At 44.1% G+C, this 27,868-nt stretch overlaps 1 protein-coding gene across 1 annotated transcript in view; it reads left to right on the top strand.

Annotated features, from left to right (window-relative positions):
- Nucleotides 1-27,868, top strand: part of BMP6 (bone morphogenetic protein 6) — a 97,482-nt gene that overhangs the window by 42,918 nt on the left and 26,696 nt on the right. The window contains exon 2 of the mRNA XM_074575990.1: nucleotides 25,635-25,827. Within this exon, the coding sequence (XP_074432091.1) occupies nucleotides 25,635-25,827 (193 nt within the window). The remainder of the gene's footprint in view (nucleotides 1-25,634; nucleotides 25,828-27,868) is intronic.

Genomic DNA, 27,868 nt, shown 5'->3' with positions numbered 1-27,868 from the left:
GGAGAGCCCCCTCGCCAGCCCCCCTCCAAGATTAGACAGATTAACTTCCTAAGAAATAGAGAGTTATTCCACCCCAAACCTACGCTGCTCATTCAAGCTAATCTCTGGAGGGCTGAAAGGCCTCTTGTCTGTGATTGGAATCATATGATAAAGCCTTGCTTGCTTTCTCTTGTATTGTGCCAAAAAGTTTGTCTTGCTTTTGATCTGGCTGAGAGCTGAAGCGGCTTTTAGTGTGTTTCCGTGTGTCGTATGGAGCGTTTTGAGACAGAATATTGGGTTTTGTCTCTGGGCATCTGGCATTGTGTCTCCTCGTACCTGGTGTGGTGCTCTCCTCGGGCATCTGCTGTGCCTCCCCCTTCCGAGTGGTGGTTAATAGCACCTCCGAGGGGGCTTCTGCACTGATGCGGTGGAATTTTTCAGGCCTGGGGCAGAACGCAGACTAAAACAGTGGGGTTAAATTGTTACCTTCATTTGCAGATTATATTCTGCAGGTTGAGGAGAAGAGAATGCTGCAGGCCACCATGGTCGCGCCTTCCCTTTTGCGACCTGGCCCCGTGCTGGGGATGGCATTCACGTCTATTGCTGTACTCAGGCGTGACCTTTAAAAAATACTAGTAGCAAACACGGAATTGTACTAGCTGCAAAGTCATCAATAGATGTGATGGATAATCTCTGCTTCACTCCTCCCTATAATCTACTGATCTTTGCTTGATGGACACTGTGAGTTTACTTCTGAAGGGGTCCATCTTTGGCATAGACACTGGGAAGGCTATAAATGTTATTTTTTTCCCCCCAAAAGACAAACTTTCCACTTTATTAAATGCTCGAGAGTCTTTTATATCAATAATCTCTTACAGATTTTTTCCTAAAAGCAAGCACTCTTTCCTCCTCCCACCCAAAAAAGTCCCGAGGAAAAAAAGAAGTCTTTCCAATGTTCAATACATCAGAGTTGTAAAAATACAGCTAGTGCTCAGCACACGGGTAAAGTTTATGCTCCCCAGAACTGAATCCTCATTGCTTTGCAGAGCTATAGCAAATAGGCTTTGCTTGGACAGGCAAAGAGACAGCATTTCAGAAGGAGGAGGACGTCCTCCACACCACATTTTTCAGTGCTGATGCCAGATGCTGATGTTGAGGTGTCCCCTGTGAGTGGCTGTGGTGGGAACCTGTCTTCTCATTTTGGTACAAAGACCCTGGGCTTAAGGCAGAGCCTGAGTGTGCTAATGCTAGGCTGATGCTGGGGGAAGCTTAGGGACGTGGTGTGGGCTACAGACTCCCTCCACAGCTGGTTACCCTGTGCTTTCCCAGGGTGCAGTAGATTGATGCCACTCCTGCTTTGTTTATTGCTGGCTGGGATTGAGGGTCCTGGGAAAAACTTGTCCCTGAAAGCCCTGAAGGGAGGAGGAAAAGAGGAATTGCAGGGCATGTGGTTAGTTGAGCACTCTTTAATTTGGGAACGTCAAGGCAGACTCCCAGGCTCTCTTCTGATAAGATGAAACACTCGAAACTGTGTCAAAAAATGAGGCTTCCAAAAATGTCTGAATTCGGATCATAGCTTGAACCTTGGCTCCCTTCTGACCTTATGTAAATCATGTAATCTCCCCTAAGAAACATAAGGGGCCTTGCCCTTTGAACCTGTGGTTCTTGGCTCATCCCTTTTCTGGCTTTCCTGTTCAACTCCTGGAAGCCATTCTTGTTTGCCTTCGGGTTGGGAAACTGGCTGCTCCGTCTTCGCAGAACAATGGGGGAAGATTCATTCATTCATCCAAAAGATTTATCTTGTTTCTGTCACAACGAAGTTTTTGCCTTCCTCATATTTTTGCGTCTGTCTTGCTGGTCTAAAGTCTGAGTGAGTGACAATTCAAAGCCTGCTTAGCTAACGTCACACGAGGAATAAAACATTTTGGAGTAATGGAGGGGAGGATTGGTATTGTTTTCCTGCACCCTGGGAAAACATGGGATGTTCAGCGCAGGGGAGCCTGTATCACCCTCTGAGCATCCTGAAACTCCCCTCTGAACCAGGAGGAGAGCAGGACGTCTGCCTCGCTCGCTTCATTTGAAAGAAACACAAATACAGTGGAAAGCGTTTCGCACATAGTCTGTACTATGTCACATGCACCTATTTGTATCATTCAAAAGCATTGTTTTTTAAAAATCTTTGCAGTTTCCCATTAATTGATCAGCAATACGGTAACCAGCTTCGCTTGCACTGAGTTTTGCCTCTTCCATCACTTCTGGGAAGGTCAACATGGATGTTAGGGTGGTTGCTGTAGTGGAAGCTGTCACTAAGGGCTTCTCTTTATTTTTTTCTTTCTGTGATGATTGTAAAAACTTTGTGTTTATTAAAATGCCTGTGGCATTTAATGCCCTATTGTCTTCCTGCTTTGCAAGCAGGAAGGCAGAAATGTATATTTTCCTTTACAACAAACCAGCCTTTGTGAGATCCTGACTCACTGGGCCTTGGTGTGCCAAACTGCCACAAGTGAGTTCATTGTAAATGTCTCTAACAATGTGTAGTTCATCCCTTGTGTTTTTTGGATTATGAAATCATATATCGATATACAGGTATGAGAGGGGCTCTGCATCTATTCAGCACAGGTGAGATTGTTATCTGGGCAGTAATTAGCTTGAATAGGAAACTGGAGTTAGCTGTTTCCCTATGACAATTTTGCACAGTGCAGACATTGAGATGCTTATATTCTTTGCGTTCCACAGGTCCCCTTTCTTCTCATAGCTTATCTCTGTTTTAAGTGGTTCAAAATAGATGGCATTTTAATTGTGCAGATGCATCAGATACTCTGGAATGAAACCAGATCTCTCCCAGTGAGGGTCATGCTGAAGTTTTCATGTAACGAGAATGACTGTGAATCAATTACTTGATACTTCATTATGACGAAAGAAAACAAACATGGCATCAACAGTGGGTTCAGCAGCCTTTATTTCAAAAGGGAACTTGCAGAACCATTTAAGGCAAAATAAAATCCCAGAGAGGATCATCAAAGGGCTCAGATGAGAGCATAAAATACTGTACAATGAAAAATGTCACAAAAGCTTCAATGCCTTAGATATGTATGTGAAAAATTTCAGGCTGAGCCTTCCCACACTATGGGAGGTCATCAAGTAAAGCAGAGTTAGCTCTGTTTATCGCCAGTCAAGGCGACACATGACTTCATTTGGGTTTTAGTCTCATTACTGCTGAAGTGTGAAGTGTCAGGTTAAAAAGACTACACGCTTTTCACCCATAGGGATTGCTCTGTTTTAATGGGTCAGGTCAGCGCTATGGCTCAAAGCATTGCAAACGATTAATGTTTAATACATTTTAAACTTAAGTCCTTGGGAATACAAAATTAACCCTGTGGACGTCTGTGATTGGGAGTTCTTGATATTCACCCGTTTCAAGGAATACACTGTGCTATTACTGCTGGCAACAGAGAGCTCAAACAAAACCAGAAGAACATATTTTTCTCAAATCCTATTGTTCTTCACAGAGTGGTCCTGGCAATCTGTGCTCTTGCATCCTCAAGGATTGCCAGGATGAATTATGTTACACAAACATGTCAGTCTTGGACCATGAGAGGAGAGCAAGTGTCCAATCTAGGTCAAGCAAGAAAGTACTGCCTTTTTTTCCCCGCAGAGATTCCCATTTCTGACTGTACCTTTTCCCATTCTTCATATTGTATACCAAAACTTTAAAAAAAAACCAAACCCCAAACAAACAAAAAAACCCCAAAACAAACAAAACCAACCCCGCGCCCCCCCCCCAAACCCTTGTCCAGAAGGGAGGAAATTTCTATCCCATGTTCTTGCAATTTTTGGGGCAAGATTTAGCTGACAGAATGCCTTCCTGATGTCCACAGGTTAAAAACATTTGATGGGGTTTTCTGACATACCACGCAATATCTCTGTCAGCTTTTGACATTGTAACTGTAGTGGTGGATGTCTAAAATGAGTAACTAAGGAGAAATTGGTGCGTTCTTGGATCTTGTCAGCAATGTTACTTTCTTGGTGGTTTATCATGCCTTGTTGAGTATTAATAATTCAGAAAATACTGGCTAAGAAACTGCTTAATATACTGCCTTTTTTGGAGTGGCATGAGGACAATTTGCCTTAGTCATAATTTTAAAGGAATGCAATAGTCTCTGCAGTATAAAATCTAAGAGGAGCAAATTTTTATGGTGGTAACATTGTTCATTCAGACCTCTTTTTTTTTTTTTTTTAACCTAGAGTACTGGCACATCTATTTCAGAAAGGCATAGATAATGTCAGCGTTGAGTTCTGTGGCTGTATAAAACAGTGGGATGATGAGTTAAATTAGTGTATATTGATTTGTGGCTTACTTTTTATATGATTTAGTAAAAGGAAGCGCAATTAATTGAATGTCTTAAATTTTAAGATTAACGTTCTTCTAGATGTATCATCTGTCGAGGTCCTCTCATGGCTGTTGTTCCTATGTTGTGTGCCAGAAGAAGTATTCTGATCAGCAAGGCCTAACAGAGAGATGTTTCTAAAATGGGATTATGAATCTCGTAAATCTTTATTTCGGAGACCTTTTCAGTGTCTTGAAGCTGAAGCCAGCATGTCAAAATCTGTTACTCTGAACTAAATGCAACAAATAGCTCAATTGAGATTCTGGGTTTGAATTTTTTTTTTTTTATTTCTTTTAATTGAACATTTGTTCTTAGGAAACAGAAAGGCTAAGAAAGATGTTGATATTTCCTCCTCACCGCCAGCACTAGAGTTGTCTATTTTTATTTACTCTGAGAGGCAGGGAGAATTGGACAATTGGCTGAACCACATTAACCAGCATCATCCGCTTCTCATTATTTCTGATGCTTCCTTAAACTTCTGAAATCTTGAGACTGTAAAGAAAGCGTACAGTCATTTCTTTTGAAAACCACACAGATTCTGGCAAAAATTCCAGTGCTTTCAAACAATGACAGGATATACACTGTTGTCTTTGATCCATACATTGGGAAGGGCTTCGCCCCCTACCCATCCTCACCCTCCTCCTCTTTGCCGTTTAACTTGGGTTGTCAGAAGTGGTTTCAGGGTATAACCCTTTGCAGACAGAAATAGATCGGCATCCCACGAGTGCTAATTTGCCTGGCAGTCCCCAAAAAAAGCCTGGTGGTCCTGACGGTTGCGTCCCAGCTTATCTTGCGAGGCCGTGAGATGAAGCGCTTTGTAGCAGATGGGCTGTCCTGAGGAGGAGTGGAAGAGCAGCTCTTGAGTTGGGAAAAGAATGTGCAGCATGGATGTTGTTTTTCTTTGTGGTTGGGTGCAGGCAGAAAAGGATGAAAATGTGGTTCGGAAATCAATTGCAGACAACCGCTGCTCTCCTCGGAGGACTGCACAGCAAGCATGTATGTGCAGGAGACACTGCTGACCACTGACCACATCCCACTCACCACCCATTAGGGATTTTCAGAATCCATAAGAAAGCCAATGGCAAGAGATTTTTATTTATTTTTTTTTTCTGAGGGGTGATTTATTGTGAGTATCTCTTTTAAGCTTTTGCAGCTGGTGAGTTGGGTTTGTATCTGAACTTGAGGCTTCATCTGGGCTGGGAGGGGGTGGGAATAGTCGGAAAAGGTTCAACAGAAAAAGAATGAGGAATTTATGCTGGGCATTTGCAAGCTCTTCCTGGGGATTTAAACTATTTGTAGACCTAAACCTCAGATTCAGCTGCCCTTGTGGAAGGGGCTTTGTCTTCTGTCTTTTCACTCCACCCCTAGCTCTTTGAGTACAGTAGCATAAAGTTTTGAAAATACTGTACTGAATAGTCTTAGTCTTAAAAGGCTTTATTTCAAAGCATAGTTGGCTATATCTAGGCAGGTGGCTTAGCTCTGCTCAACTCCAGTACGTCGTATCTAGAAGTGTTTGTCTAACTTGCTTAAAACTTGCATTCGGAGGTTGAGCTCAGCCCCCCTGGGATCTGGGCCAGTGCTCCCGGTCTGCGTCCTGGCACTCACAGCACGCCACGGGCTTGCACAAAGTCGGCAGAGCGTGAGCACCTGCCAATCACCCTGAGCTTGCCTGAGCACCGGTGCGGCCGGTCAAACTTCTGGAAACGGTCTCTTCCATCAGTCCTCTCATTAGCCTTGCCCATGTGTAAAGGAGGCCAAAATTCCCATTTTTATTCCCAGAAGCTTTTCACAGCTCCACTGATCCTGTTCGCTGTGCTTTACAACTGGCTTTATATACAACGTAAAAAACCTTTTCACGTTGTCCAACTGTTAAAAGCTAAATCTAACATGCAGAAGTAGTCCGCGTTTCCAAAACTCTCATCCGCTTGATGAACCTCTGTGCTTGGTAAGAAAAAGCCAGGACTCTGCTGGTGCTGCAGGTGAATGTGCTGAGAGTGACGAGGGAGTCAGTAACTTGTTTCTTCCTCTGGCTTTTCAGGGCGCTAGAGATAGGGATGTCATCGTCTCCTCTCGCTATTTCGCCAGTGGTCATTTGTATACAATGCAGCATACAAACGATCTGATGCACGTAACAAGAAGGGAGGGATGATTTAACTTCATGTAAATTTAATTTTTAAGCAATTGTCTTAATCTCTTATTTGAAGAGGTAAGAAAAGTGGATGGAGTGTATCTGCTACAGAGACACTTCTTGTGTCCTGATGGAGACAAGTGTCTTTTGGTTGGAGTTAGTATAGCACTGCGCGTATCAGCTGGACACAAAGCCACGTCCCTCCCTAGATAATAGCTGGCAGCATGGCAGCAGGGAGGACCTAAGGGCTTTATGATGTGGATGCAAAATTGACATGCAAGAAAACAGTGAGTTTGAACGTGTGTGTAGACCTCCCTATTCCCAAGCTCTCATCATGAAAATGAACATGCGCGTTTACGCCCCATCCCACTCCTGTTGGTTTGGTGAGAGTGTGTGAGAGAGCGAGGGACAGAACACTTGGAAAGAAACAGCTCAGCTGGAGAGTGCAAGAACTGCATAAATGAGGGTCCACCGAGGTAAGAATTTTTGAGCAGGAGCGTGAAGGTCTGCTTACGCAGGCAAACGTCATCACGAGTCCTGTCCCAAAAGAAGGCGAGGCAAGGATTTTCTGTGAAGCGTTGAAGGCGCCTTAGTTGTGCTTCAGCAGTTGATCTCGGTGGGGATGGTACCCGGTGGTGCTTGCAAGGGACCTACCGGTACTTATGGCATTTCCCACAGTGGAATTAAAACACGTGTGGGTTCATCTGTGCCCGGGGCAATGGGGAGAGCTCTAACCCCAGGCGGGTTGTGTGGGGGAAGGCAGTCACTTGTGTACCCAGCGATTGCCATCTTGAGCCGTGGAAAAGAGGCAGCCGGGTGGGCAGGAGAAAGAAACATTAAGTTTGTCCGTGGTGATACTATTGCATATGGTGATGGAATGAGAAGGGAGGGTTACCTTCCTTTATTAATGCATCTTCACCGATAATTGATGATACCGTCTGCTTCTGAGCTCTTTCCTGATTATAAAACATGGTTACCTCTACAGTAAGAATTGGGACATGGTCTGCAACCACGTTTTTTACACTGTTACACTTGCAATGTAGATAAAAGTGTAGCAAGTCCATTGTACACTGAATGAGCAGGGTGGAGAGCAGGGGTTTTTTTAAGAGGTTAAATAGATTTTGAGCTAAACAGATGATGTCGTATTCGATCATGAGATGTGATTTTTATTTTCTAGTCTTTGTGAATGTCTACTGCTATGCCTTGTGATGTGAATGCTATTTCCTGCAAGTGCAAAAGTTTGTTACAGTTTTTTGCTACCTATAGGAATGCAAAATGAACTCTAAATAAATGGAAACTTTCTATTACCTACATAGACCAAAAAGCAGATGTCAGTCTTTAGTTGGTGGAGGTGAACTGCCAAATAAAGTTCAGCCAATTTTATTGGGAAATGAGGAAAATCCAGTAGAATATTTTCCAGCATTAAATTGCCTTGCTTGTCCAGCATGCTACTGGTATTAAAAATATAGATTTGTTACAGATGCCAGCAAAATATTTCATCTTGTAGAGAAAAAAGCATTGTGTGGGAAGCTGCAAAATAATTTACATTCTAGTTTCCCAGGGCCTTTCCAAGGTACTTTTTTTAAAAAAAAAAAACCAAAAGCAAATAGACTTGTGTTTGTTTTTATGTCAGGAGCAAATACCTGCAACTGGTCAAATAACTTGGAGAGAGGTTGCTTTGTGGAAAGGGGTTTTCATGAGACTCTTAACAATGAGCTAAGAGTGGAAAGGGGTTTTCGCAAGACTCTTAACTTACCTATTGCTGGTTTGTGAAAGGTGTGGCTACTACATCAGTTAATAATGTAAGTTGTCCTACAGACCTTCTAGCTGAGGGACACTGTTTTGACCGCAGTACTTCAAATAACTCAAGAGTGTCAGGTATGGTTTTGGTTGAGCCTTCTGACCCAAGCAGAGCTGTGTGCAAGACCTTCTGGTTTTCTGAAAACTGCTTCAGCTGGGCTGAGCTCTTTGTGAATAATGTGAAATGGCGTAAGTGTACTTCTGGATTCTACCTTACAAAGCAGCAGCCTGCCCTGAAGCTAGGCCGGTTTCCCTGAGCACTCTCCCTTTGCGTGCTCTGGCCTCTCTGATGGACAGTTTCACACAATGTGGTGGAAGTGCTGCCATCCACCCCAGTATCGCCCAGGGTTTGCGTAAAGCTGGGCTTAAATCACTGGAGAAACCCCAACTGTGTCACTGGAAGGGATTTTACTGAGTGTATCCATAAGGGGAAATACACGTGGTGCTCCGTGCACCTCCACATAGAGAACAAACCTGCCTTGCAGGTGGTGATGGTATTTCCACCTCTTGTAATACCAGTGCCTTGAAAGTACCATGGTACCACCATACAGCCCAATGCTGTTAAATTTTTTGGACGAGGGATCGGTGCTGTTTTGGAGGAACTGACCCCTGCAGTATTCCGTTCCTCTGCTGATCTGCTCTCCCTGTGTGTGTGTGTGGGGGTGTCCTCAGTGGAGACAGCAGCCCAAGGGCACACCCAGCGCTGCAGCAAGGGTCACATATGGGACTGGGTGGGCATTTGGGGACAAAATTTTGTTTTCTGCTGAAAAATACAGTTTTGTTTGAAGCAGAAGTATTTCCCAGGAACAAGAGGATTTCATTAAAAAAAAAAAAATCAGTTAACTTCTGAATAAATTGAGGTGAAATTAGGTTGTTTGTATCTTTTCATCTAGTGATTTCTGTTTTCTTTCAATTTTTAATTTTTATGTGCTGTTAGCATGAAACTCCTTGCTTCAGTGAAGTTCTGCTTCCAGTCTGACATTATACAGCATCCACTCGAAAGTGTTGGTGTTTTGGAAGTGGAAGCTCCCTTTCTAGCCTTATCATAACGCTGGGCCTTTTTAAGATGATTAAGTGTGTTACTGTGAACTTCAGCTTTTAATGCTTACCTGTAAGACATCTAAGCCATGATGGTATCTGTGAAGTTTGTAAAGAGTTTCTAATAGGAAGAAAAATAAGAAATTTTTACTCCTTATTCAGTAAGATTCCTTATTGAAGCTACATTTTCTAGTAAGGTGGAAATCAAGCAAGACCATTAACTTTGCTAGCAAAGGCGGCTGTGTTTGAAGGGCTTCTGAGAGGCAATTTCTTGCCATTGCTTAATGCTGGTAAGTTTGAGCTTGTAAGGTATGTCTCCTTGGGCAAGAAAAAGTAAAGTACAGGGAAAGAAGTAATATTTGCTGTATTCTGAATATAGCATATTTCTGTCCAAGAGACTTTTTGATTCAGCCTATATTGGTTAGTTAAGAGTGTGCAGCCTTTCAAGAACATTCACTTTTAAGAAGAAAACTAATCCAAGTCAGTAAATACAACATTAATTCTGTGTGTACGAGAAATACAAGTCTCCGAGGAAGGATATAGCGAAAATACACCCCACAGCCTTACCTGAGCCATATAGAAATGCAACTTTAGCCTCTTCCATTGTTCTGCTTGTAGGACACCACCCATATGGAGCACAGAATCTTAACCTGAGAGTTGGCTATTTGTATGTACTAGCAGATGGTAAATTTTAAGGCATTTCACTGTATTGATTTTTCCCAGTTTTAATTTTGCATCCACTTACCTGTTTTGCTTCTAATTTTATAGGACTCCTGAGGTCCTGCTGTAATGCGGGTAAAATTGCTCACACAGAGACTATCTAAAGAGATGTTTTATATTACAATAGCAAAGCTGCTTTTTGTTTGAACTGAATCAGCTTGTACTCGATTCCACCCTTATATATGTATTAATTTGGAAAGTTTATCAGTGCACAATTTGCCATTAGCAACGTAACCAAAATAAAAGGGCCTTAACGAGTCCTTCTAAACTTGTGTTTATTTATGGATAGACTAGCTCGTGAACTTTGTCTTTTCTCTATCCCATCAATTCTGAAAGTAATATGACTTTTAAAATTGATTTTAACAGGGAGGAAGGGGGAAAATCTAGTTTCTTTTGGAGATCCTTTGCAACCTTAACTGTAAAGCTGCCGCAAATAAAATACTAGAAGAGGGAGGGAAGAAGAGATTCTTCCTTCACTCCATTCCTTTTCACTTTGTCCAGAAAAGCGTCCGAGTGGGCTTTCCAAGGTGCCCTGAGACCAGTGGCCATGGGCTTTGGGAAACACTGAGACTGGAGTAGCGTTTGCATGGTCTGGCCCCACTATGGAGTGAAAGTGGTGGTGACAGCCCGAAGGGCAGCGCTGGGAGCTGGGACTTGCCATAGGGGCTCACTGGCTTTGTATTAAACAGGGGGAACAAAATAAGGCTGATTAATTTGGAGTGCATTCAAGTCATCCAGTTGCCCATGGGAAGGTCGTTTTCTTGAAAGGATTCCCCACTTGAAGGCAATTGGAGACAGGGGAGGCTCTAGGGGAAGGGAGCTCCCATGCCAGAATTGAGATTTGGGTGCCTCTTTAAAGGTTTTCCATTGCACTTTCTTCTGTGTGCAGAGAACAGTAGGCACTTCTATTTTCTTTTGTGTTTTTTGTTTGTTTGTTTGTTTGTTTTTTAAATTAAATAGTCATACTGTTTCAGATAGCTGTCTAAAGACCTGGATGTTTACACGTGGCAATCCCGCAGTACCCAAAGAGGATTTATCTGTGACACACTGAGCCAAATCAAATATATGACCATGGTAAATCACAGGTGTCAATAACCTTATCTTAGGTCAGTCAGGCTGTCAGTTATCAGAGCATTGTCCATGCCCAGGGCCTTTTTGGGTGAGAGGCAACTCAGGTAGGTCCTATGGCAAATGATGCATTGGATGCAGGATAATTGTCCCAGCTGCTGTCTCTGCATCGCTGCTGCTCTTGCTGCCATGAACAGCTATGAAGAAACAGGAGAAAGGCACTAGCAGAGGAAAAAAACTTTTCAATAAATTGAGCCAGAAATACGAGGTTAAAATATGTACTCAAGAAGGTTTGTATCAGCTTTGCCGTTCTTGAGCATCAGATTTTTTTGTGTGTGTTTATAATAAAAACTAGTCTTTGAACTGAAATATTTCTTCCCACCAAAAAGGTTGTGAGTTTTTTGTTTTCCCTAATTGGAAAAAAAAAAAATCCAAAATATTCAGAGCATAATTATGAGAAAATAATTTCTAGTGGAAATACGTATTAGAAAATATATTGTATTTTTTTATGTCCCCGGCCTTATCTCAGTGCCTACAGTAGGAGCCGAGAGTTCTGTTTCACCCAGACTCTTTCTGGCTCAGCCTAAAGCAGAGTTGCTCAAGCTTTTGATTTTTTCCACATGGTAAAGACAGAAACTTTGTCTTCGTCCCATAGAAAAGTTTTCTAACGCTGGATGGAAAGATCTTCTAACACTTTGAATGGATGCTATTCCCAATAAGATAAACCTTCTATCTAAAATATTTTCCAGCTCAGATTTTCCTCTGATGGAAAGATATCGAGTGATTCTTTCCATGCGTTTGGGTAAGAGTGAGAAATAATGTTGCTAGAAACTCTTCAGGATCTTGAAATACAAAGGCGTTATTATTTGGGTTGGGATTTTTTTTTTTAAATGTCTTTGGATGAAAAGCGTGGGTCAGAAAGAGTCTGCGAGGTTATATACATCAACACCTTGCCGAGACATCAAGCATGTGGAATTCTATATTGCAGTGATTATGCTTTAAAGAATGCCCGAAAGAATTCTCCTCGGCTACCCAAACAAGTGCACGTACATCAGGTAGTCACAGGTCTTCAGAAAACAAATAAAGAAGTCCACCAAAAAAAACCTCCTTGGAGTTGGCCTATTTCCTGTAATTTTCTAACTAGCATAAAGTAGCCAAAATCTGTGGTCTAGACTGGTTTGTTCTGCAGATTTTTTTTTTTTCTTGAGGATTTACAAACCACAGAGAGTTGGAATGGGTCAGAATAAATATTTGCTCATGCACCTACTGATTAGAGCTTTCAAAGTTCCCAATCTTGTTACAACACACATGTGAGCATTAGCATTCACGTGGGTTAGGTAAATACAAGGGGTTTCCTCTCTACCCACTTCCCCCCCCCTCCTCAATTTCAGTTTAATGGAGACAACACTTTAAATGTGGTGTGTTTTTCTTTTGGTATCCCGCAGTGTTTTCTGCCTGGCAATTCTCTGAGAGACTGTTATTGTACCAGAGAGCACATTTTTTAGAATCCTTTTTATCCCCCTCCCTTAATATCGAGCATATTATTACTCATCTTGGAGCACTTCATCACTGCTGTTTCTGAGTTGGAGATTTCTCCAAGCATGATAGCAGCTGCAGCTAATAACATCAATTATACAACATTTAGGTTCCTGTTCTCCTATTTTGACTGGAGGAAGTTCTTTACTAGGACATGCCATGTAATTAATTGCCTTTTTTCTGCATGCAAGCATTATATAAAGCTTTAGCCTTGCTGTCGCTATACGAGAATGGCAGTAAAAACATTTATTCACGCAAACCATAGCCCCACTTGTTAGGGTGGTTTCATGTGCAGGGGTAAAAACGATTTGGTAAATGTGCATTAAAAAAGAGTTTTGCTTGTCAGATCACCCTACTGTGTATATGTTTGTAAAGGGAGTGTGTTGAGGTGCTAGCCTGATCCGAACTTTCTAATGGTTGACGGTTTTCTTATTAAAACACAAACAAAAAATGACTAGGTATGGCAGCTATCTCCCTGAAGCCTTGCTAACGCTGTCAGATCTATAGCATTACCATCCTGCAGTAACTTTAAAAAAGAAAAAAAGATTTTAATAGACTTTAGAAAGGAAAAAAAAAAAAAAGGCAATTTTTTTTGGTAACTAATGTGCTCGCCACTGAGTCATAAACTAAAATCTGTGTCTGGGCAATTCAGCTGTTGACAACACTGAAAACACTTCAGGCAGGACAAAAGATAAAAGACGTATTTTAAGACCAGAATTTGAAATCGGTTTTGGGTATTTATTTCAATCGATCTCTCTCCATATGTTTATCTTTACTAAAAGCTGGAAGAGTCTCGATGTTTTTCTCCGAGGATGGCATGTGACCAGTCAAGGCAAGAGAGGAGGGCATTACTAAAAGAGAAGGAGCGGAAAAATAAAATCAGTGATGACAAGGCTGGATTGGGTGGGGCAGAGAAATGCGGGGATAGCCAAACAGCCGGGACGTGAATCGCAAAGAGGGAAGACATAGAAGCCAAATGTCTACAAATTAATTGTGGGCAAGTGGCTCTGCTGAGAATTTTAACACCTTCACCTTTGTTCATTTTAAATTCTGTCTCCAGGAACCTGATATTTTAAGGAAAAGGGTCAAGATAAACTGAAAGCCAAAAATGCCTACATACTGAGTTGGTTTTTAAACCAGTGAAGTTTATTAATTTCCTATTTGTTAATCTGAGGACTTTTGGAGTCAATTTATGTGCTGTTACTTTAAGACCATTTGTACGTAACTTTGATTTTTAAATGCCTAGAGCCCAAGGATTGGTTTGTGTATTTGGTGAAAGAGGGGGGGAGAAGGGAGAAAAAAAAAAAAGTAGAACTTGGCAGAGGCTGTCCCTTTTCCTGCTGGATGTTTTTCAGGTGAACTACCCAGCTATGCTACTGTATTAAAGTCAGGCCAACAATGTGGAACTAAGGATTATTCCACAAATCCTGTTTTAATAGTTCTTTTAATGGTGTTTTTCCTCAAGTCTTACTTTTTCCCTAGGATTTCCCATCCTGATCAGGACTCTCCCGTCTTCCCCAAAGCGTTGCATCTCCCTGGCTTTTGACCAGGCTGGGACCGTGCTCCATGGCCAGGAAGAGGAGCTGTGTCCCCCACGGGCCCAGCGTGGGGCTGCAGCCGCCGATGGCTTTATCAGATGGACAGAGACATTCCAAGTATGCTTCTGGTCACTGGGGGATATGGGAATACAAAAAATAATGAAAAAGGAAGGCTTAGAGGAAAGCTGTTGGGCAAACTGGGGCTTTTTGTCAAGTTGATTTTTTTTCTTATTTTAATTTTTTTTTAAGGGTGAAATTCTTTACCCCTACGCAGATTGTTAAAGCTGTGTGACATCATTTTCTTTTCTTTTTAACGCCCTGTTTTGAGAAGCTGAAAGGCTGCAGGTTAGGTAAAACTATTAATGACCATTTTGTGACCTCTGCTCCAACCGCCCACAGCGGCTGCAAATTTTTAAATGTCTGACAGCTGCTTGGCTCTCCGCAGCATCATTATATTGGTCGACAGCAGATGAGATTTCAGAGGTAAAAAAGCCACCTCCCAGATCGCACCCTGCTGGCATGACCAGTAGGCAGATTAAAAAAATTGAATTTCCCTGGTTTGATAGGGCAGGAGACCTCCATTTTTATGACCTCCCTGAGGTCATATGAGCTCCCTCTGGTTGTCCCCAGCTGCATCCTTCCTGTAGGTTGCATGGAGGGCAAATGTTCTCAGAGCTCCTCTTGTCTACACCAGGGTCCGGGTGGTGCTGGGCGCGGGCTCACACCATGGCGCTTGTGAGGAGAGGGCTCTGGGGACTTTTCTGGTAGGATTGCCATGTTCTTCTGCTTTTCCTCAGGCATCTGCTGTCAGCGGGTGTGAGGCAGACCGTAGGGAGCTTTGGTTGGAGCTGGCATGGCCAGTCTCATGTAAACACAGCTCTCATGGAAGCGTGTGGGCTGGGGGAAGTGCGCATGGTGGGCACGAAATGTGGCATGGGGCAAGTGTGAGGACAGAGTTTTGCAAGACGTTATTGCCTCGGAGAGAGGGACAGATATCTCACATTGATGTCATCACTGTAAAATATTCTGGGATGTCTGTCTCTTAGATTTTCTACAGTTTTCATGGTTGCAGCTCTTGTGTGCTTCCCAGAGGTGTTAGGGTTGCACAGTGAGATCCATCCCTGAGGGGCCTCACGGCCTGTCTGCCTTGGCTGGAGGAGGCTGTGGAAGTGGTGAGACTTCCCTTCTCCTTCTTCCATCCCTCTTTTCCTGTCCTGCACTCTCCTTCCCAGCCTTCTAATTTGACCCTACGAGAAGAGCATGCCAGGGAGCAGGGTTATGTGGAGGGGGACAGAGACCATGTCTGCCTTCGCGGGTGATTCAGCAGAGCAGGAGGAATCGGCGCGGCCGGTGCTGGGGCTCCTCACATCTCCATTAAAGAGGGTTTGCTTTGCCTTGTGTCTCCTCCAGTACCCAGCGCCGAACATGCACGGCAGAAGGCTGGGGAGAAAGATTGATACATAAGAAAGGCAGCAAGAGAAATCGCAAGTTTAGCAAGGTGGTTCTGGTGTTTCTGCATAGTCTGACGTCTTCGAAGGCTCTGGCTCTTCCGGTTGGTGCAGGGGATTGTCCTGGTGCCATGGTGGTGCTCAATCCCAGGAGTGGTTGGGACCCTGCCATCCAAGTGAGGTGTTGGAGCTGCTTCCTCCAATTTGGTGTGCTGAGCCAGCCCGTGGTAGACAGAGGCAGGGAGGGGGTTCACTGCCAAACCACGTTGCTCCTTAGACAAATATACATGACCAGGAATCATAATCTTTGAAATTATTTCATGTTTCCTCAAACACTTCATGCATTCTCTCTCCTCAGTCTTCAGAGCTGAGGCGTCTTCTCGCCTCAGCTCTTCTGGAGAGTGTTTGCTGTGTAGTCGCGTTGAATGTTGGCAACTTGTGGCATCTCCAGACCGTGATTTCATTCTTTTTAACCCTGCCATCCCTTTCTGCCCTCCTTAGGTACAGGGCTCTTTTCTCATGTCTTCTCTTTTCTCTGGTTGATGCCAAGTCTGGTGTCCTTCGTGCTCTCTCAGAGGGAGCCCCGCCAGTTCCCCAAAGCCTGTGCTCGTCGGTGGCCCTTTGGCTGGGTGCTGCTTAACGCAGTCATTTGGAATTGGAGCCCTGTGTAAAATACTAAACGCTAAATAATAAGTGGTGCAACAGCATTCCGTGGTGTCTGCTGGAGTCACAAGTCATGTCAGTCGTGCTACCATTACGGTGTGGTGGTGTAGGCTTTGGGACAGCGTGACAAGCTCAGAAGCACGGCTGATTTGCTCTGTGCATCGGTGTCTCGATTGCTGGATTAAACCTTTTCAATAATTTATAAAACCTTAAGTGCTCTGGGCAGTATTTTTACAGGGAGCGATTGCATTGTATTCAGGAGATATTTTTCTCAGCTGGGCTATTAAATGAAAAGCTGAAACCTGCCTGTGATGCGAAGAGATGAGTGTGCAACAAAACAAAAGCATGCAACTTAACTTGCAAACATTGTTTTGTTGCCTGCTTTCCTACTTGCTGCTGGTTGATTCACAGTCTTACTGATAAATATAAAACCTCCCGTGTGAAAAAAAGCAGAGAGGGAAATGCCCGTAAATTAAAAAAACTTTCCCACTTTGCGCAACCTCAATTTTGAAATTGAGCTCAAACGTGCAAGTGAATTGGTTTGGACTGCCTTAAATTCCTGCGGAAGGGTGGATAATTTTGAGAGATGATGCGAGATAAGCCAGGCAACTGCTACACCATTTAAAAAATTCCTGAAAACGTTTCCAGACCCCAGTCGGTGCACCTGGGGCAGCTGCGTGCTTCCAGGGAGCTCTGTGCCGGCGGCCGTGCCAGCAGGAAATGCGGCGTGACCTGTGGCGAGCCTGGAGGGTGGGAAACGCCGCAAGAAGTTGATTTCCACGGGTGGCTCTAAGTGTCCCGGCCAGATACTGTGTGGGCATGGGCGCAGGAGCAAACACAAAGCCAAAGGAGCAAACAGGAGTGGTAGGAGCATCCGCTTCCCTCCACGTGCACAGTTGCGAAGCGCTTCCTATCGTGTGTCCCTGCCGGCAGGCTGAGAACATCGCCGCCTTTCCCAAACGCTGGGTCTGCGTGCATGAAACCTGGCTGTGAAGTAGAAATGGGTTTTGGAAAGCATAATATTATTTTAATCATAAAATTATTTGGAAGCTCAATACAGAAAATAGCTTCAGATGACTTCTTCCAGAGGGGTGGTTTTTGCAGTCAGGGTCTTTATCAGCTTCTCAGTGGGAACTGCATTAATATGGCCACAAAAATACAAACAGTAGTGCCTTTGATAAAGCAATTTGGCATCCCTTAAGCAGAAAGATGTTTTGTTTTCCTAAGATACAACACCGTTTTCAGCTCAGGGACCTGCCGTACGTGCCAGCGTATGGAAAGAAAATACCAGTTTTGTTAACATTTGTGTTCAGAAGCCGCAGGGAGGGGACGAAGGCGGCAGCTGCCTTTGCAGTTGCGATCTCTGTTATTGCTGGGGGTCAGCACAGGAAGCCCAGAAGTGAGTGCCCCAGAGTGGTGGGGATGCCGGTGGCCTGCAGTCAGCTCCCGGGCTTAGATCCCAGAGCGCGCTATCCCGAAGGCTCTCCTCCTCCTCCTCCTCTTCCTCCTTTTCCTCTCCTCCTCACCTTCGCTTCATTTCTTCCCATCATGTGCTGGAGCGAGGCTGGTCCCCACTGCCGCCTGCCTCCCAGCACGGAGTGGAAAAGCTTTACTGGCCATACAGTAGGCATCTTTGTGGATACTGTGAAAATGCCTTTTAGTACTTTCTGGTGTCCCGTGGGTGTTATATATTTGGTTAGTGCATTATTTTGATTTTTAGACTGCCTTTGGTTCAAGAATCCTGAAAGGAAGCTGTTGTGCAACTGTTTTAATCTCATTTTACAAGGCGATTCCAACTTGATTCCCAGCGCAAAGAAACAAAGAAGAGCTCAGTTGTATTTTTTGTCCAAAAGTAGAAAGCCCTCCTCCTTTGAAGATCTTCTGTAGAGTGTTGTGTTTAGAGAGTGATTTGCTATTGTTTAAATTTAATCTCCATAATTACATTGGGATTGGATTAATGACGGGTTATTTTTCTGAGTCATTCTTTTCTGGCACTCACAGCTATCGAGCATAAAGCCAGGTCTTCATCAGATGTAAACTGGCATCGCTCCACTGAAGTTAGTGGAATAATTCCACTTTATATTGTGGCAGCCCAGATGTGATACTATAGCTGTTTCGAAGAAAGCACCCTTTTGGAGTTGTTTGGCCTTGAATCTCCTTATTTTTAAGCTGCCTAGGCATTAATTTCCAATTGCATTATATTTGTGGTAGCACAGCTAGCGGTTGTCTCTCGACCACCTCAGCTGGACCCTAAGGGATCAACAAAAGGTGCAATGCCAGATTCAACCATAAGTATCCTGACTTTTTTTCTGTTGAAAAACTGCTTTTTATCACCAAGAGTGCAAGCGGGAAGAGTTCATTACTGATGTCTGGTGAGCTTTTACATGCTCTTCTCTATGAGAACAAACCTTGGTCTGTTCATTGGGGATGCTGTACTGCAAATCTGGGGGAGGTGTCTCTGAAGCAGAGGGACCGCTCCTTTTTTAAAATTAGTTATTTTTGCTCATTCTGCTTTTCAGAAGGGGGGGTAAAGAGAGGGATCTGGGGAGACCTGGCACGTAGGAGAGCGGCAGCAGGAGCAGTGGGCAGTGCGCTTGATGTAGGGGATGGATCTGTCACCACAATCGGGGTGACGGAAAAAACCAGTCTTGTCTTGTAGATCCTGAGGGGCTGTGTGGAGCTGCTGTGATCGTGGAAGGTATTTGAAGTCGCTGGGCTGAGAGCAAGGTGGGAAGAAGGGATCTCCCCCACCCTTGCACAAGTTGGGCAGGGGAGGATTTGCTTTCAGACCTCTTATTTTAACGTCTCACCTGAGTTTCTTCTATTTTAAAGAATTTTCTTGCTCACTTATTTGTGAAATGGCATGCTAATAAATCTTAGTTTGGAGAATGGGAAGGTTTTGCTTTTTTTTGGGTCCTTACTGTAAAGAGAAAGCAGTCAGTCCTGTCTCTAAGCAGCAGTGGATTTAAGGTGTCACTGCAGCGGGTTATACCGCACGTCTCTGTAGCCTGGTATCCAATGACAGTGGCACGTACTCTATGTAAGTGTGAAAACCAGACAGCAGCGGTCCTTTCTTTCCCTGATGCATCCTCACTGCTTCCCGGAGCCATCTGTTTTTGCTGCTGGCCTGCTCTTGCACCTGCGGGTCCACTTGGTACAACGTAACTTCTGTTTCCTTGTTAACCAGCAGAAAGGAGGTGTGAAGCATTTTAGTCTTCTGTTCTTCCCATTTTAAGACATTAAACTGGTACTTTGTGCCCTTTGTGTTGTACTTGTTGCTCTTTTTTACACAGTATTTAGGAAATACTGCTTATTTTCGGAATAAAGGTCAGCTTTAATCTTTGTTAGTAACACTGCTTCTACAGTTGTAATCATCTGCCAGTGAGGCGGGACTATTTGGGAGACTTTGGTGTCTTTTTACAGATTGACCTGGTAGATGTGGAAAATACAGACAAGCCTTCAAGCGTATCCTGGGCGTGTCTTCAGAGTAAAAAGGATGTGCTGCAGGTCGCATCCGTGTGTCTGATTGTCTAGATAAGCACTTTTTTTGAAATAGGAGGCAAATTGTAAGACCCAAACGAAGACTGAGTCTTACACTGAAGTCAGACATCCCTCAGCTTGGATGCACGAAAGGCTTGCATGCCTGAAAGCTCCTATCTTCTGTCCTCCCCCACTGTGTGTCAGTTAGTCTTATAAAAGTACAACTAACTTCTATATTAATCCCACCCTGTATTTTGATTCTTACTGCCTTTTGCTTCTGTCTACAACAACTGTGACCAAGGTTGAAGGTTGTTTTTTTTTTTAAGCTTACATAAATGTTGTCCTGTGTAAACCACTGACAGCTATTATTGAAGAAATTCTGGTGATGCAGCTGTAAGGTTGCAGCAGTAGATCAGTAATATATGTTGTACATGGTCCTTTTATTAGAGGGAACTGTTGGAGCTGTGGTAATGCGTAAAGTATTTGGGGCCTAATCCACTGCTTCGTTCCTCCAGATGTGATAAATGCTGTTGACCTAATGCAGAAATTGGTGATGTACAACGGAGAAATTGCCTCTGAGCTTGTTATGTAGCTGTGGTGGCGAATCTCCTGTTAGCGATTCCAGTTTTCAGGGGCTTTCTCATTTTATTAGCAAGGGAGTCATGCGTGAAGGCTGAGAAGAAATGACTAGGAATGGCTTATATTTGAACTCAAACTGAATTCATGAATATTTGTGCAAAACTCGTGCAATACTTGTGCAAGAGGTGATGAATGTTGGTCGCTTTTGCTGGAATGTGGTTGCAGTGGTCCTGCAAAGCCAAGTCGAACATGTTGGGGTGCAAACGATCATTCAGAAGTTTCAGCCTTGCTGGGGACAGGATGGATGCAGAACGTCCCATCCCAAATAGTCAGGTATCATTCATTTGCAACCCCTCTCCTTCCCAGCCCCCTCCAACGAGCCGGGTTGCTGTAGAAATTATAATAATTTATATAGACAATATATTCCAGAAAGTTTGCTTTTGGAGCTCTAGGTTTTGAGTACACATATTTTTGGCTTTCGCTCCTAGAGTATGAACTAAAGACTTTTTTCAGCCACCGCTGAGATTCTCACCTGAGGACCTTACCTAACATGTTTCTCAACAGCTGAGAACTGGAGAAAACCACCGAATAGCGTTGACACTTGGTGCTACTGTTCCGAGTGAAAATTGTGTTTACTCGGGAAAGACTGTTGTCCTGTTATTTCTGCCTACCAGTTACTTCAGATCAAAAACTAAATGCTGAAAATTCCTATACACAAGGAGAGTTTATTTCCATGACCATTATTAGGGTTACATTTCTTTTGGTCCAAGGTATATGTAACACACTCAAATGGAAGTAGAATGGTATAGTTACCAAAATAGATGCATTGTGTTAATTTCTTAATTAATTTTTTTCGGTGCAGTGTTTTTAAAGTAACAAGTATTGTAAACAGTATGTTATTTTTAAACCAAGGACATTTTGTGCTGAAATTGGGTATTGCAACACTGGGTTAGAATTAGAATACACAAAATTCAAAACCACAGTAACCCTAATTTTGCCATTCTTGCCTTTTTAACTGCTTAACAATAGTGTTGTGTTTGTATAGTATTTAAAAATATTTGTTAAGGGGAATGTAAAGAGCTACTGGCAGGCTTCTCTTTTAACTCTTTGTGCGTGCTCAGCCGCTCTGCTCAGAAATGAGCCGTAATGAAAACTTAGGGGCAAGTACTCCTGGTGTCCGCAGCTCAGACTTTGTGTTGCAAGCGAAGGAGCAGCCGAAGCGCCAGCCAGGATGGGGACAGAGACCTGCACCGTGGAGTGGACAGTCCCCTTGGCTCAGAGGACATGCACCCGTGATGGGCTAAAACCTCTATTTGCCATCTCCTTTCCCAACTCGCCCTGATACATGCGTGCCTGCATCTGTAGTCTCCAAGGAGCTACTCTGGCAAATGAGTAATAAAGTTCAGGATAATATAGTCTGGCCACGAGGATAAATTTTATATGGCTGTAGTTCATGTCATGACCCTAAAATCCCTGGGTTTGCCCGTCTTGGTCCTGATGTTCTGGCCAGTACTGGGCAGAGGTTACGGGAGGCCAGCAGCGCTCAGGGCTGCTCGCTTTCAACCTGCCCCGCCTGTGAGATGCCCGATTTTCCCTGCGAGCTCTTTGCACAGTCAGGGCATGCACGTGTCCATCTTTGGATGGAAATTAGCTTTGGATTTCATATATCACCGATCCGACTGACCTGAACGAATTCACGTGGGGAAAAAAAAAATATTTGGAAAGCAGCTTGAGAAAGGATTTGTCCTTTTTTTTTGTTGCCTTGCATTTTGGCGTACACTCTCTGCATTTTGCATACGAGGTCATCAGACGCGTTGTAACGCGATTGCAATACAGACTGGGTGATCCTGGGAACCGGCAGCTCAGATCTTGCCTGTCCAAATTTTACTATTCTAAAACGTGACTTCTTTGTTAAAAATGAACACTTTCCAGGGGGTAAAAAGCCCCCAGAGCAGAACTGTTGGCATCTTATATTTTTAAGCTGTCTTGCTGAATGAAAACAGTTGATTATTAACTTGATGGGGTGACAATGAGTATATAGAACTTAAATATCTCACCACTCCCACAAAGAAAAAAAAAACACTCTCCATTGTATCATGGGGAAGATACATAGCCAGAAAAACTTTCCAACTCGTTAAACTTTTATACTTGCTTCATACAAGCTTAATGTAGGTTTTTTTCCATCCTGTGATGTTGTAGGGATGCTTCTGAATGCAGCTGAGGAGGACACCATCAACTTACAAGTATTTCTTTCTGAATGTGCCTTTCTTCTAACAGACAAAGCTAAATTACTTAATCTGAAGGATTAAAAAAAGGTTTCCTTGTTTGTGCATTTCAGGTTGTTTATTCTGTCAAGCCTGATAATGAAATCGGTCTGAATGTTTCCCCTGTAATCAGTTTAGTCAGCTTCTGTGATTGTGTGGGGTATTCGGACAAGGACGGGGATAAAGGAAGAAAGTTTTAAAAAACAGGAAAATACTATTGTAAATATATCGGGCAAGTTATAAACTGGGAAAGAGTACTTGGAGTCAAGCATCATACCTGCTGCTACTTTTGATGCTCTGTAGTGGCGTTTGGGTGGGTTTTTCTTCCTCTTGTGGCTTGTGTTTGACTTTTTAGAGGGAGGAGTATGGGAAAATACTGATTTAAAGGATTTGACTGTGGCTATATCGCTTTTAAACTGACTGTTTTGTAGTGGAGACACGTGGAGGTCTGGCTGCCTTAGCTGACTTGAGGTCAGACAGTAACAACAAAACGTGATGTTTGGGCTTATTTTGAGCCCCGTGCCGGGTGGGATGGCTCTGCCTCATGCACTTGGAGACCACATCACATCTTGATGTGGGGCCATAGCTGGCAGGAACTGCTGAATATTCCTTTTGCTGTTTCTCTCTGGTGTAATTTTAGTTTTCCGGCACCCTGATGGGGTTCTGCTGCTCATCCTGGTTGTGTCCTTCCCCTTGCTCTTCCTGATCCTCCTTTATCGTCCTCTGCTGTGAGCCCGGGGGAAAGCCGCCTTGCTGCATCTCGCCCGCAGGTCAGCTCGTCCCCGCAACAGCACAGGAGGGGACGTGGGTTTCAGCTGCTCATTGCATCCATGAGCAAGGACTTAGCAAGTTCTAAATCAAGAATCGTTGCTTCATACGCATGTCTCTCCAAACCCACGGATTTAGACATTCCCTCACCATTAATTACATCCTCTCGTCTTGTAGCAGCAAGTAAAAAAGGCCAAGTTGGGCACATCGTCTTGCTGCAAGCAGCTGAACATGGCTTCTTGTTGGTTGAATGCTTGCGAGTTTCTGAAAGTACATGGCCACTCCGTTTTGGGAAGTGGATCCTGTGGCATTTGCCTCGGGCTGGGGCGTAGCGAGACAACTCGGGCCCCTTCTTGGAGGGCGCACACACAAGTGATGCCAACCAGTCCAGCATTGCCAGAGTCGTTCCCAGTTAAAAACAAGGCTGGATGCTTCAAAGGAAAGCCCAGTTGGCCAACAAGGTAATTCCTAGGTGGCACTGGAAGAGAGCGGTATACCATCATGCAGTCTCTGATGGAGATGCTGGGTGTCGCCACCTCATTTCTGGAAGCCACAGGGTCTGGTGCCTGGCGTGTGTCAGTCATTTGACATCTAAAGTGCTCAGATAGATGAGTGGTTTGTGAGTTTGCCTGTTCGCCCCGTGGCAGCTCTTTAACGCAGCATCTCCGAATGTGGTGTCCCACAAAATGCTCGGCAGCAGTCATGTGGAGGTGAAAAGATTTCCAGGCGAGCTTCAAAGAGAAGGATGTGACTAACTGTCTCGCAGGGAGCCAGGATGGGGACCCAGCCAGATGAAGCAGCTCACATGAAAGGGCTGCCAAAGGAAAGGGAGAGGACACAGACGAAACTGGGACTGGGGGATGAGGAGGAACAGGCAGTCGGGAAAGGTAGAAGGAAAAATCTCCGTAGGCTCTTTCCAGCGGCCAGGAGACGTATCTGCTCTCCAAGGAGGTAACCTGTGGGTAAAGCAATCAACCTCAAGCACGTTGGCCGTCGTTCTTGGCTCTACCACGAGCCTCCGCTGCCTGTCCTTGGACAAGTCACTCTCCTGGTGACTCAGTATCCCAGCTGTAAAACGGGGATTGTTGCTTACCTCATGGGATGTTGTGAGGGGAGGCTCATGGATGCCTTTGCAGTTTGATGTCTTAAGCGGGGGTAGCAACAAAAGTGATCTGTACTTCCCTCGCCGTCTTCTCTGAATGTAATCATGTCCCTAATGATAATATAATGGCGACTTATTCATCATTGACATACACTTCTTCAATTGCACTGGTGGGAACAGTTTTTTGGTTTTATTTTTTTCCCATCGGGGCTTTGAAGATGTAATTTTGTATGTTTATATAATATGTTAATATTTTAAGCAATTTCTAATAGACAATTAGAAGAAATAATGAACAATAAATCAAAGTCAGACTAAACCACCATGTAATCAAGTAATACAAGAGTGGGACTAGAAGCAGATTTTGCAAAGGGAGCCTCAAACAGAGAAAATGCAAGTCCTGAGGCATGAAGAAGGAGCGGTTCTGGTTTGCATCTGTCTTAAACTCTATATCTGATAGCGTACCTGAGGAGGGCTAAAGCCAAAAAGCAAAAGGGGTCGCTCCTCCTCAGCTCTCTTATTCTTAAATAAGCTTCTGTAAAAGGAAGGGGAGCTCTGGTTAACTTTAACATTACATTTATTTCAAGGGTCAATCTTACTGTGCTCACAAGGCAGGCCGACAGCTAATGCACAAACCCGGGAGCCAGAAGCCAGCAGTTTTTAGGACAGATAGGGAATTGGTTGACCTGGTGCTAGCACTTAGTTCTGTCTGTGCCTTCATGTGCTAGAGCAAAATGGAGCCAGTTGTCTCCTCTGTTGTAAGGGGGGTGCGAGGCTTAAGGAAATGCTGTAAAGAACATGGAGATTCACAGGTGGAAAATGCTGGGGGCAGTCACAGCTTCAGAGTTTCGCACAGGAGGCACACGCACAGTTATATTTCACCTGTCAAAGCTGGCCTTTCTTTAAAAAATCTCAAAGGCATTGGCTAGAGAAGGTGAACATTCATCTTTTCCGAGTACTGTATTTGAAAGGCTTTAGCTGCATAAGCTTTCCTGGCACTTGCCAAGGCTATCTTTGGAGAAAAAAAATAAGATTCCTGTTTTTTTTAAGGAACAGGTGGCAGTATGTGGAAACCTTTTGTTGTTAAATTTTAGTCACGGTTCCTTTTTTTCCTTTTCTTTCTTTTTCCCATCTGCAGTTGAGTATGACAAGGAGTTCACGCCTCACCAGCGGCACCACAAGGAGTTCAAGTTTAATTTGTCTCAGATTCCTGAGGGCGAGGCCGTCACAGCCGCTGAGTTTCGGATCTACAAGGACTGCGTGGCGGGGAGCTTTAAAAACCAAACTTTCCTTATCAGCATCTACCAAGTGCTGCAGGAACATCAGAACAGGTACGCAAGAGGGGGCTCGCTCTGCGCCACCAGCCGCTCTCCTGGGGAGGGCTGAGCTTGTGCGTTCATGTTGAGAGGACTGCTATAATAAATACTGGTTTTGTTCACATTAACGGGGTTGCGCTATTGCATGGCCCTTTCCGTGTGGGAAATGGGCACGGCAGAGTGCAAAATGGACCTCAGCCTGAGAAAGTCCACGGTATTGTAGCCTAGGGTGTCACTTAGCTGCAACCTTCGTGTTGTCTTTAAGTAGAGCAAGAATCTGACGTGAGGCAGTAGATTTGTAAGCTAAAGTTGTTTTGCTGGCATTGCTCTTGCGTACTGAAATACACATATACCCTTTCATCTTAACACTACCAGCATAAAAAGCATAGCCTTTTTCAAAAATTCTGGTGGTTAGTGCAAACTCGACCTGCTCTCAGGTGGACTTACATTAAAGTAAATAAAGCAGAAGAAAATTCAGCATGCTGACCACGGGTACAGAATCATTCCTGGGCTTTCAGTGGCAATGACAGAGGTAAAAAAGAGGCCGAATAGAAACTGTGACGTGTAAGTCCAAACAAGTGTAAATGGAGTGATTAAAAAGGGTAACGTTTCTGATGGGGGAATCGTGCAAGGCAAAAAAGATGGAAATACGAGGTCAATTAAATGTCAGAGTAATGCTGTGGTACAAACGTGTTTCATTACTTCTGCTGAAATGCGTCAGACCTTTAACTGTTCCTCTGCTGCAGGCAGAAAAAAAGAGACCAGAAAAAACAGTGTTTAAAAAAAAAATCTCCATTTCTTTCCTCTGCGAAGGCTTCCTGGGCGTTTTCCTTTCTGGTCCTTCTTTCTCCAGCCTTTCCATTAATGCCATTTGGGGAGATCCGCCTTTGATGATTTGCTGATGTGAAGGCAACATCATTAGTTAATCATTTTTTCTGTGGGGAGCATGGCCTTCAGGGAAATGGAGAGAAATACTCAGATATATAAGTGATGGGGAAGAAGGTGTTAGTTTTGAAAGGTCAGTGTTCCTTTCGTGCTTCGAGTTGCGGGTTGCTGGAGTGCCTCCTGGGGTAACGTGCTTGCTGGTTAGGATGTTACGTCAATACCCACTTGAAGAGCTGATGGAAGTCCAGACGGTCACGCAGATTTCATAGATGTTAGCTGTATTGTTCGTTTGTAGCCACATTGAATAAAAAATACTGAGTTTTGGTCTGGTTTAGATTTCACAAGTAGAGAGCCCACCTCTGGAGCTGGAGGAAAACCTCTGCCAAGTGCCTGTGGAAGCGATCGATGCGCTGCTCTAGGTTGGTCACCAAAGCAGAGCACAGAGTACGTCAGGTCTGAGGTTGCCTCTTCTAAGGAGAACTGTCAACTTTTAGATGTATATAACCTTCTTTCAGGGTAAACTGTGCAAACAAGTAATGCATTGCGGGAAAGAGAATAAAAGTACAGGATATGGCCCCTAATGTACCCTTTTCCTAACCAATTTGCGAACTCTTTGTTCCAAAAACGGCTGTTAGATCTCTGTACAGCAACGGTGCTGGCACCTCATATCTTTGTTTAAAATACCATGCCAGAAACATGCCAAAATCAGATTGTGCTGTGACACACGTCCTTTGGCACTGGGCACTTTGTGGTCCGCACGTGCTGGGCGTCTCTGGGTGCTAGAGACCTCCCTACGGATGGAGCAGAGGCAGCAGCTCGGATGGGGGTCACCAGGGTGGTCTCTCTCTGGAGCTGGCGAGTCTTTTGGGTCTTTCAGTTCCCTCCTGTCACGTTCCTCCTGCCGCTGCCGGCAGCCGTGCCGAGGGGATCCTGCCATCGGGACTGGGAATCGTGAAGCGGCTTCCTCTAGGTCCAGACTGCCAGCAATTCCCCATCCCTCCTGACATGGGCTTAGGCGTGAACCACTGACCCAGGGATGAGTGTCTGCAGTTCGTTACTAACCTCTGACTCATCCAGTCCCTCAAGGCTCCCTTTTTTGTTTCTTTTTCTTCTTTATTTATTTATTTTTACTGGTGGGAAGGAGGGAGACATTTGGCTAAAGAAACTTGGG

Source organism: Larus michahellis, chromosome 2 (genome assembly GCF_964199755.1).
Source record: "Larus michahellis chromosome 2, bLarMic1.1, whole genome shotgun sequence".
In the NCBI taxonomy this organism is placed as follows: Eukaryota; Metazoa; Chordata; class Aves; order Charadriiformes; family Laridae; genus Larus; species Larus michahellis.
The sequence above is the reverse complement of the archived record's forward strand: the minus strand, read 5'-3'. Positions and strand labels throughout refer to the sequence as shown.